The sequence below is a fragment of the Eretmochelys imbricata genome, chromosome 23, assembly GCF_965152235.1.
Source record: "Eretmochelys imbricata isolate rEreImb1 chromosome 23, rEreImb1.hap1, whole genome shotgun sequence".
Lineage (NCBI taxonomy): Eukaryota > Metazoa > Chordata > Testudines > Cheloniidae > Eretmochelys > Eretmochelys imbricata.
This window is the reverse complement of record NC_135594.1, coordinates 8875004-8886144: the sequence shown is the minus strand read 5'-3', so window position 1 is coordinate 8886144 and position 11141 is coordinate 8875004. Positions and strand designations below refer to the sequence as shown.

At 53.5% G+C, this 11141-nt stretch overlaps 1 protein-coding gene across 1 annotated transcript; it reads right to left on the bottom strand.

Moving 5' to 3' along the window:
- Window positions 1-3987: 3987 nt before the first annotated feature.
- Window positions 3988-10464, bottom strand: LOC144278779 (uncharacterized). The gene is made up of 2 exons (XM_077840127.1): window positions 7869-10464; window positions 3988-6970 (listed from the first exon to the last, which is right to left on the bottom strand). Exons 1-2 carry the CDS (start codon window positions 7967-7969, stop codon window positions 6493-6495), a joined length of 579 nt encoding a protein of 192 aa, XP_077696253.1. The 5' UTR covers window positions 7970-10464; the 3' UTR covers window positions 3988-6492.
- Window positions 10465-11141: the final 677 nt, after the last annotated feature.

Genomic DNA, 11141 nt, shown 5'->3' with positions numbered 1-11141 from the left:
TGCTGCCAGAGGCACTGAGTGTCACCAAGAAGCTGCTCTGGGTGTCGGGCGCTAAATTAGGAAGCGGTCACTTGCTCCCCGGCTGGGGTGGCTCTGGGAGAAGCAGGGGAGGCTGCAGAGGCAGGGACGAGCCGGCTATGGCACAGGCAGGCGGCAACGCCAAGCCGGAGAGCAGTGAGGCCAGGCTGGGCCCAGACACCTCTGCCCCACTCTCGTCTACACCATGCCTCCACCTCAGCTTCCCTCATGGGGGTTCGCTGCCGGTGTTGGGACAGCTGTCTGCAGCCATAGGGCAGGGTGAGCGGGGCTAAGGGCTGGATTTTCAAGGGTATTTTGATGGCCAGAGATGCAGATAGGTGCTGTGTGATATTTTCAAAAGCACCTTGGTACAACTGGGCACTGCTCTGTGTCTTCAGGCGCCTAAAAATCAGGCCCAAGGTGCTTTGCTTTGTTTGTGTAGGGCCTGGGCCACGTGTCGGGGTGTGTGTACATGTCCAGCACCTGGCACCATGGGCACACAGCTGCTAGGGCTACTGCCAGATAAGTATTAAACAATACATGAGCCTTGCTCAAAGGGTGGGTTCAGGATCCCTGGCCTGTGCCTGAGCATGAAGGATCCTCCAAGCCTGGAGGAGGCAGAGAAAAAGGGGAGCCCTGGCTGTGAGCAGTGGTGGATTAGCCAATGGACTGCTGGGGCCCGGGCCTGGCCCTAGGGGCCCTGGCCAACTGGGGGACTCCCTGGAAAAAATTATTTGCAGTAGCAGACCAGGGTGGGGGAAGCCCCCAGCAGAAGCCATGGGATAGAGGAAGCCCCCCCTGTTTTGTCCCCTCACCCATCCCCAGCAGAAGCCGGAGGGTGGCAGGGCAAGCCCCCTGCCCAACACGCTCTCCGGCAAAAACACCAAGCAGGCGAAGTGGGAGAAGTTCCAGTGCCCCGACCCTGGTCCCCTGCGGAAAGCGCAGGGGGCAGCGGCGGAAGCCCCAGCACCCGGACCCCCACTGCGGCCCTGGGACTGGAGGAGCTCTCACTCCCTGCTGCAGCCCTGGGCCGTGTTGCAGGGACAGAGCTTCTCTGGTCGTGGGGCAGAAAGGAGCAAAACGGGGTTGCAAGGCTACAGTTGGGTGTGTGTGGGGGGGGGGGGGGGAGCGGAACAGGGACCAGTGTGTCCCTCTGCTTTTTCCCACACGTGCGGAATGAATATTGTTATGTGCACACCACCTCCATATCGGTGCACATAACAAAATTCATGTGGCAGGGCCGGGGCAGAGGGGTCCGGTGTGTGGGAGGGGGCTCAGGGCTGGGGCAAAGGGTTGGGGTGTGTGTGGGGGGTGAGGGCTCCAGCTGGGAGGTGTGGTCTCTGGAGTGGGGCCAAGGATGAGGGGTTTAGGGCATAGGATTCCCCAGGGCTGCAGTGGGGAGACAGGATTCCCCTCAGCTCTCTCTTGCCTCAGCAGCACCTGGGCTGGGGTGGGAGAGACACCTCTCCCTGCCGCGGCAGGTCTGGGTTGGGGCCGGGGGAAGGGCAGATCTTCCCACCGTGGCAGGTCCAGTGGTCGGGGGGAGGCATCTCTCCCCATCACAGCCCTGAGCGCCTGTGCGGCGTTGGGGAGGACCCAGGGTGGAACAGGGGCGGGCCTGAGGAAGGGGCAGAAAAGGGTGGGGCATGGGTAGGACCGCAGGCGGAAGGGGCCGAACTTGGGCTGGGCTGCAGGCAGAAGGGGTCGGGAGGGGCCCCCACTTGCTCTGGCCTAGGGCCCCAGGGAAACATCATCCACCTCTGGCTGCGAGGGCCAGGATCTCCGGAAGGGCTCAGCACGGAAGGAGCCCTGTGGATAAAGCCATACCTGTGGGTGCTGAGCCGTTCTGGAGATCTGGGTCTCTCTCTCGCCAGTTCTGCTCCCTCCCCCCAGCAAACTTGGCTGGCCGTGCCCAGGGACCTGTCCGGGAGCCCCAGGGACGAGCTAGCGGCTGTGCCTGGAGCACGGCCATTCCCCGGGTTCCATCCCATCCCACTGCCCGGCTCCTTGGGAGAACCGGGCCCTGGAGACACTTAGTGAAAGGCTGGTGACGCCGCAGCTCTGATGGGCAGCCTCTGCTCTCCCTGCAGCCGGAGTCTGACCATCATCAGAAGCCACTGCCAAAAGTCACGCTTCTTACAGTGAGGAAACGAGCACCAGCACCATGGCTCGGCCCCCAGCGCGGCCAGGGATGAACTTGGCAAGGGAAAGGGGCTGAAAAGTTGTTTCACCAGGCACCTAAAGGTGCAGTGTCCAGCCCGGATCGTCCCAGTGTTGTGCAGAGGAAGCATGTTTCTGTGTGGAAACCCTCCAGGAAGTGCAGCGGGTGGGGTCTTGAAACAGCCTTGTTGTTGTTTAATTCTGCTGTTGGCAGCTGTGCAGGAAGCCAGGGGAGGTGCCCGAAAAGCAAGGACTTCACCGAGAGTCTGTTCAGCCTGGAGCAGCAAACCACAGAGCATGCAATAGAGCAGCATTGCTCAGGCCTGCTCTGTGCTGCACTCCCCGCCCTAGACTCAGCTCTGCAAAACTCTGCAGCGTCGCTCATGCTGGAAGGGGCGGGGGTGTAGCTGTGTCGGCAGAGGAATGCCCTCTGTCAGCTCATGCTGCAGCTTCGCTGGCGTGAGTTGCCGGCATAGCTACACCATCCAAGGCTGTGTAGTGTAGGCAAGCCCTCAGGTTGTAAGCAGGGAGGAATACACTCCTCCAGCCTACAGAGCCCCTGCTGCTGGGGATAGTGAGTCACGTATGCTAGGATCTACGGAGGGACTTAGGCACTGATGGTGAGGGTTGCAATGCCTGCCTTCTAGGCGCCTAGAAAATCACAAGCACACACTGCAATTCCCAAAGGCTAGCTTGGCACTTGTGCTCCCTGTGTGATGTGTGGGGAGAGATGGCAGCTGGGAATGGGATCCCCAAAGCCAGCACCTGGAGCGGCTCCCTGCCTACACCAGCTACAGGGAGATGCTGGTGGGAGGGGTGTGAGCTAAGCCCTGACCATTTCACTGCATTCAATGCCTGTGTCCAGGCTGCAGGGAGGGGCCTAGTGCAGTGCCCCTTGGCTAAGCTATGCTCTGCCCTCCCTCCCTCCGAGTCTGGTCAGGTCCCCTTTCAGGATCTCAAAGGCCCAACAGCGTCATGAGGGATCCCACAAGACAGTGGGGGCAGCAGCCATGATGGTGAAGCTTGCTCCTTCCAGTCTGTTGCCCCGTCCCTGCACTCCAGTGTGACGCGTACCCTCCTCTCCCACCTCCCCAAAGGTACACACCGGCTGGCTGTGGGCGGCTGCCCCATCCTGTTGGCACAAACTGATCAGGCACCTTTTGGTGACTCTTGAATCCCTTTTCCAGAATCTCTGGGCACGTTGCCATGCCAGCCAGGACACTGATCTCAGCTCTTCTCAGGGACACAAACCAGACCGTCTGCCACCCTCCACCTGGCTGCCTTTCGTAAACAGGGGCTGAGCTGGCCTTTCACGCCTCAGACAGCTCAGTGCAGGAGCCTTGGTGAAGCCAGCCTGGCATGAGGGGTGTGCCCAGCCCCTGGCTGTGGGGCAGCACAGGGGTATGGGCAGCACAGGGGTATGGCCAGAATGCATTGCGTAGTGGCTGTTCTCTGCTCCCCAGCAGCCACAGGGGGAGCAGAGTGTGAGTTAGAGCCACCCAGTCAGGGTTCCTTCCCCACTCTGAACTCTAGGGTACAGGTGGGGGGACCTGCATGAAAAGACCCCCTAAGCTTATTTCTACCACCTGAGGTTAAAACTTCCCCAAGGCACAAAGTCGTTGACCTTGGATTAAATGCTGCCACCACCAAGTGATTTAATAAACAATCAGGAAAAGGACCACTTGGAATTCCTATTTCCCTAAAATATCCCCCCAAGCCCTTACACCCCCTTTCCTGGTGAGGCTTGAGAATAAACAAGATGAGCACAAACCAGCCTTGGATTTTTAAGACCCAAAAAACCCAATCAGATTCTAAAAAACAGGACTTTATTAGAAGAACAAAAGAGGATAAGAGAACAACTCTGTAAGATCAGAATGGAAGATAATCTTACAGGCAGTCAGATTCAAAACATAGAGAATCCCTCTAGGCAAAACCTTAAGTTACAAAAAGACACAGAAACAGGAATACACATTTCCTCCAGCACAGCAAATTTCACAAGCCAAAACAAAGAAAACCTAATGCATTTTCTAGCTAGATTACTTACTAACTTTACACGAGTTGGAGGGCTTGCATCCTTGATCTGTTCCCGGCAAAGGTATCACACAGACAGACAAAAGCCTTTCCCCCCCCTCCAGATTTGAAAGTATCTTGTCCCCTCATAAGTCGTTTTGGGTCAGGTGCCAGCCAGGTTACCTGAGCTTCTTAACCCTTTATAGGTGAAAGGACTTTGCCTCTGGCCAGGAGGGATTTTATAGCACTGTATACAGAAAGGTGGTTACCCTTCCCTTGATATTTGACACACCCCAAGGTTGCTCTCCAGGGACCAGGCAAGGGAGCACAAAGGTGGCTTAGAGCAATGGTTCTCAACCAGGGATACGTGTACCCCTGGGGGTACTCGGTCTTCCAGGGGATATATCAACTTATCTAGACGTTTGCCTAGTTTTACAACAGGCTACAGAAAAAGCACTAGCGAAGTCAGTGCAAATTAAAATTTCATACAGACAATGACTGGTTTATACTGCTCTGTAGACTACACGCTGAAATGTAAGTACAATATTTATATTCCACTAGATTGATTTTATAATTATATGGTAAAAATGAGAAAGGGAGCCATTTTTCAGTAATTGTGTGCTGGGACATTTTTGTATTTCTGTATCTCATTTTGTAAGCAAGTAATTTTTCAGTGAGATGAAACTTGGAGGTACACAAGACAAATGTGACTCCTGAAAGGGGTACAGTAGTCTGGAAAGACTGAGACACTGCCTTAGAGCCCCCATCCCTTTGTGCCTTCCCCAAGTGCAGAGTCACTGAGGGTCAAGGCATGGAGCCAGGCTGCCCTTCACTCAAGAGACCTGCCTCCACCGGACCCCATAAGCGCGTGTCTGCCAGCAAAGCTGCACTGCATTCCGTCGCTGATGGATCAGGCCCTTCCCCCTTTGTGACATCCCAGTTGCTGAGGTGCAGGGCATTCCCAACCACTTTCCCCAGTGCTCAGCCATCTTGCCGTGCCCTTGGGTGGGCAGATGCCTTGTCAGAACCGCTCCTCTCAGCAGGCCACTGATAGCTCCTGCCACAAATAACCCAGCCAGGCAGAGAAGCAGCTACAGCCATTAAAGGAGCCCCACAGAGAGAGATACAGTGCGGTTGTGCCCCCTTTGGGGTGCTGGGCACAGAGGCCTGGCAGTTTTGTTGATGTTTAAAGGAGTCTCTTTCCTTCAGCTAGTTTTTCACACGAGGGCAGGACTTTTCTACCCGTCTACATGCCTGACAAGCTGCAGGGCTGGCAGGGTCCCCCCACCACAGCCAGCTTGGAAGTGCCACCAGGCCAGGGAGAGGGGCATGGGTGTTACTGGATTCTTTAGAACTTGTTGGTCTTACTGGTGCCTATTTGACTCTGCCACCCTGCAAACAGCTGGGAGACACGATCTCTTCGTTAAAGACTCAGCGCCCTGCCTCACAAGTATGGGCCGAGTCAGCTCACGGTCCCCTCCTCGGACTCTCCCAGCCCACTCTCCAGCAACAGCAGGACAGACAAGTCTTGAGACCCCTGTTATTTCTAAGGTTAAAAAATAAGGAAGGAATCCCCCACCCCTTTATAACCATAGCAACAAAACCTTGATAGGCTCCTGGAGGAATGACCCTTGCAGAAGGAAGTGAAAATATTCCCTTTATTTTTAACCCAACTTTAAATAGGCAGCAGATATTTCTCTTTGGGTCTTCTGGAAGCCTTGTTTTGCCCCAAGGGCTCACGGCAAAGGAGCATTCTGGGCCACAACCAAAAGAAGGGTGACCGGCTCTACACAGAGATTGGCTGCCTCTCATCTTCAGTCCCCAGCTGTTGGGCTCGGGGCAGGGAGCGCCCGGTGCTGGTCCCAGGTTGGACCGGATGGTCACAATAGGCCTTTGGGCCTCACAATTTAGTGATCTGGCTGGGCGAAGGCAGCCAGAACGGGTGACTAGGGATCTCTGTTTGGGGCCGCCTCACCCTACAGACAGGGCCAGGGCCACGGCCACAAAGCCACGCTCACCTGAGCTATCCTGCGGGTACGTCCCCAGGCAGCTGGAAGGATGCCTCCCAGCCTGGGTAGACAGACACGCGCTAGCACGTGAAATGCAGCAGTGCAGCCCCTGAGTCCGGGGCAGCGGCTCAGGCCACACACCCGGGGTGGCTGGCTCCTCCTGCAGCACAGGCCTCTGTGGCCACACTGGGGCGAGCGCCAGCAGAGCGAGCCCGTGTCTGCGCACGTGGGCTGGGAAAGAAAGTCACTGTTTCCTGGCGTTCCCAGCCACGCCCCCCTCGTCTGTCACACTAGGTCAATTCCGTGTGCTCTCCAGGCCGGCTGAGTGGGCCGCAGCGGATGGGCAGCGGTCTCCCTGCTCGATCTGCACTTTAATGATGGACTTCTTCTTGTTGGACATGGTGGCCTTCACCTGGATCTCCTGGTTGGTCACCTCCAGCTGGCCGTCCTGGTCATCAGTGAGCCTCGTTTTCTGGAAGGACTCGCACTTATAAGGAGGGTTGTGGCTGAACATATAGTGGTAAAGGCGCTCCATGCTGTGGAAGTGTTTCCTGCCAGCGAAGAGCTCGATGGCAAACTCAATGCTGTAGAGGAAGCGGTCGAAGGGGTTGGAGAACATGATGGCCAGGGTGAAGGCAGCGGACTCGTAGCTCAGCACCCCGACGCTCCCGCGGGCTGTGTAGCTTGTTTTCACAAACAGGAAGCTCTCCGAGGAGCTGGGGGGGATCTGGGGTACAGGGTCTATCATGGCACTGCCGCTGAAACAGTAAGTCCTGGAGGAAAACACCACGGGGTTCCTTCATTACACAACATCCCTAACAATAATTAATAACTGCATCCCCCAGCAGGGGAATCCTGACCTAGGGCCTGGGGTGGGTCACAGCCTGCCCGCTCTTCTGCAGAGGGGACACGCAAGTCACCGGACAAGGGAGTGCAGCCCCACCTGGGCCAGCCCCCAGGGCAGATGGGTCTTTCTGCATGACCAATGCACAAGGTGGTACTGGTTCCTAGCTGATAAAATGTTACGTGGTCATGCACATTGTTATTAACTACAGAGTAAAGGCCACACACAGTCAGACGGACATCTCATACAGCTGCATATGAGTGTGTAAGTACACATGTACCTGTGTAGGTAAGCATGTGGGTAATGTACATGGGTGTATGTGGAGGTGGTGAACTAAATACACTGAACACCTTTACAATTAATCACAGGCCTATTGCCATGTCATCTGCCTCCAGTCCATCTCCCTGGGACTTACTCTCCAACCTCCCAGGTGGCTTCCAACAGCCGTTTCCTCTCAAATCAACTGCCCAGGGAAATGTTTCTCCCCACCCTGAAAAAATGTGTTTTCCCCCCTAAAATACCCTCAGTCCTGGACACACAAAATATCCTGGCTCGAAGGTCGAATACAATCTTGTGCCCCTGCAGGGATAGAAACTTTAAATATAACCCAGAGGGCAGGGGGATTTGTGGTGATCCAATGGGACATACAGCACTGACGTAATATACAGGAATGGATGGATAGATAGATGGGGTGTATGGGGATGGATAGACAGACAGACAGATATTCAGTAGCAGACACATACCCCACACGGTGGCACATCTGTCTAGACACTAACCACAGGCTGACTTGGGAAGCCGCGTGGACGGGGCTATGGGAACCTGCTTACCTGGGGTTCTCGAGGGTCATGTCTCTGGTGTTGTTGATTATCTGGATGCCCACACACCGGCCTGCAGCCGTCTCCTGTACCAGCTTTTCAACATAAGCCATCTCGCAGCAATGAAGGATTGTTCAGCAATAGCTCCCGCGGAGCACCACCAGCCCCTCCCTGGGCAGAACCGACTCCCTGCCCTCCCAGCCCCTGGCCTAGCACCAGGTCCAGCGCTGGCTGCGTGTGCTTCCTGCTAGCTGAGGTGGAGCCCAGGCTTTGCCTGTGGGGCAGGGCTGTGGACAGGCAGGATGTGACGGGGCAGGAAGTGTGGGCAGGGGCTAATCTGCAAAAGGAAATCCTGGCTAATCAATATTGGGGAGAGCCAACACAATGGTTGGGGAGGCTCATTGCTACCAGTGTGGATTACTTGACAGTTCTCGACAATCAGTTTGTCCTGCTCCTTACAGGGATTGACATGACCTGTACCAGTGCAGGACGGGGGCCCAGGGCACATCTGCTGGCAGCTCAATGGGCAGTCGTGGGCACACAAAGAAAACCGGTGTTGGAGGCGCATAGGGAACGGGATGGCTGCACCAGCATACTGTGTGCAGAAAAGGACAAGAATGATCCAGGAGCTGGAAAAGCTCTCGTACAGAGACAGCTTGGAAAGCCGGGGATTGTTACCTTAGATGGGATGGAGGAGAGAGGACAGGAAAAGAAGATCCATAAATAATGAAGGGTCAGCAGAGAGATGATTGGGAGCTTCTGGTCTCCCTGTCTCATCACAGAGGAAGGGGACTCTCAATGCCTCTAAAAGATGGGAAATTCAAATCCGAGAAAAGGAAATTTTTTATCACATGACATGCAATTTGCCAGTGGAACTCACTGCCACAGGAAGTCATTGAGGCCAAGAATTTAGCAACATTCAAAATGAGATTAGAGGAAGTGTCACTCAATGGCTAGCACATTGGATGGGAACTCAGGAGTCCTAGGCTGTGCTCCTGGCTCTGCCACTGGTCTGCTGGGTGACCTTGGGAGAGTCACTTTGCTGCTATGTTCCTCAGTTTCCCCAACTGTGCAATGGTGAAACTATCCCTTTGTCCATCCCTGTATACACCTCTCTACCCATCTGCCCACCCTTCTCCATATTGATCCATCTAGAGTCCATCACTCTAACATGGCACAGTAGCTCAGCTCTCCATGTGGGCGGTGGGGAGGGTAAATTGGCCCCTCTCTCACCGGGTGCTGTGAGTCTGTAACTCACTGTGGGACCCTGAGGTGGAGCAGGCCATGGCCCTGTGAAGCAGCAGCAGCTGTATGGATCCAGGTGGGGTGAGGGCATCATCACGTGGCTATAGAACGTAGACAGGTCCCAGGGCTGCAATAGGAGCTGCCTGCAAAGCAGCTGGGGCTCACTCCTTTCCCCCTGAGGCCAGATTTAGGGGCAGATGACCCAGCCAGATGACCCTGGGGTGCTGGGCTTGAGGGGCACTGGGCTCGGGGTGCTGTTTGTGCCAAAAGGGAAAATAGAATGTTTGAATGTGACATATGTAACAATACACCCCATATTCTTTATAGAAATATGGTCATGATATGAATATGATATAACTAAGATATACTTTATGCAAGATGGGTCTTGTAAGGTATCATTGGAAAGGCTATGATTTACTGAATGTGTTTATCCAGTTTGTATGCATGTATCATTTTTGTATCTGAAGCTGGGAATATTGACCATGTTTCTGTATTTCAAATGTGCTGCGTTGGATAAGGCCAAACAATGTTAGTGGTTTTTTGAAGAAATGCACACAAGCATAAGGATTACCCCAGGAACTGTGTGCAATAGAAACCTCTCAGAGATAGCTTGACACAATGGGAACTGTTTGACCCTTGGGAAACCCAAGGCAACTTGTGCCTTAAGAATCTGCCAGCCTGTTTATCACTCAGGATGAGAATTTGCTAATTTGTATCCTACCTAGCTAGTGTGTTAAACTCAGTTTGCGGCTTTTGTTCATTTACTAAGGTAATCTGTTTTGTTCTGTTTGCTATCCCTTTAACCACTTAAAATATATCTGTAGTAGGAAGAGGACCTGAAACATAAGCCCATGTATCAGAGGCCTGGTGTGAGGCCTGAGGCCTGGGCTAAAGTAATCAAAACCTTGCTGATAATAAGCAAAGTTAAATTGTGAGCAAGAGTCAGGCCCTGCTCACAGAGTTTGGCAAGAACAGGACTGATATTGCAAAAAAACATATTCCTAAGAGTTGCTCGGCACAAAGCACTCACGCAAGCACATTCTGGAAAGGTGGTACCAGAACACCCCGATAAACACATTCCCCAAAGATAACAGGAACATGCTGACCCATTTTAAGGATAAGGTCAGGATAACAGCATGATGAATATAGACGTTTTGATCAAACCTACAGGTACATGGCAATGGGTGGCACCTGATACATCAAGGGTGATAGGTAACTTGTTTATATTGGTGTATAAAGATGTATCTCAGAGGGATTGTCTTTGTCCAGCCAAGGGGGCAGTGGAAAGTCCTGCCACTGACTGAGCTGCGTCCATTGTCATGGGCATCCATGTGCTAGTGTAACTGTAGACCTTGACGCAGGGGCTAGGACCGTGCTTTGCTGACAATAAACCTGACCAAGCATCTTCGCACCTTAACGGATTTTGTGGTCATTGGGCAGTTCGCTTGAGATCTGCTGTACCAGCTATCTGCGCAGAGCTGGGACAACACACAGGGAGAACACACACACACACAAACACAGCCAAACATTTGACAACACTACCTTTCATAGTTATAAACTTATTTTGTTTATTATTAAACCCAGTTTATGTAATTTCTAAATCTGGGGGGCAAGAAGTCATGCACACCTCCCCACAGGAAGAGGGCAGATTTTTATGAGCTTGCACTGTGCAAGACAGTATTATTTTGGGTTGTTAGGCAAAAAGATTCTTTTCCCCAAGAATCAGGCAAGCACAGACAATACTGACGGGGGTTTATTCACGGTACCCGGAAGACTGACAAGCAGCTTCGAAGATATGTTGCCATAGTGGCCAGTTACATAAATTCTCTTATCAATTCATTTGCATTTATTTGTATGTAAGCAGAGTCAGGATGAGCTCTACCCTGACATTCGGTGGCGAGTCATGGTGGGTTGTGGAAAAGAACTTCAGGGGCTGATCTCATTTGCATAGGCACACCCACCCCGTCTAGATGGTCACTTTGGCTGCTGTAGGAGCCCCAGTTTCTCTGTTATTGGGTGTTACGAATTACACCTTGTAGG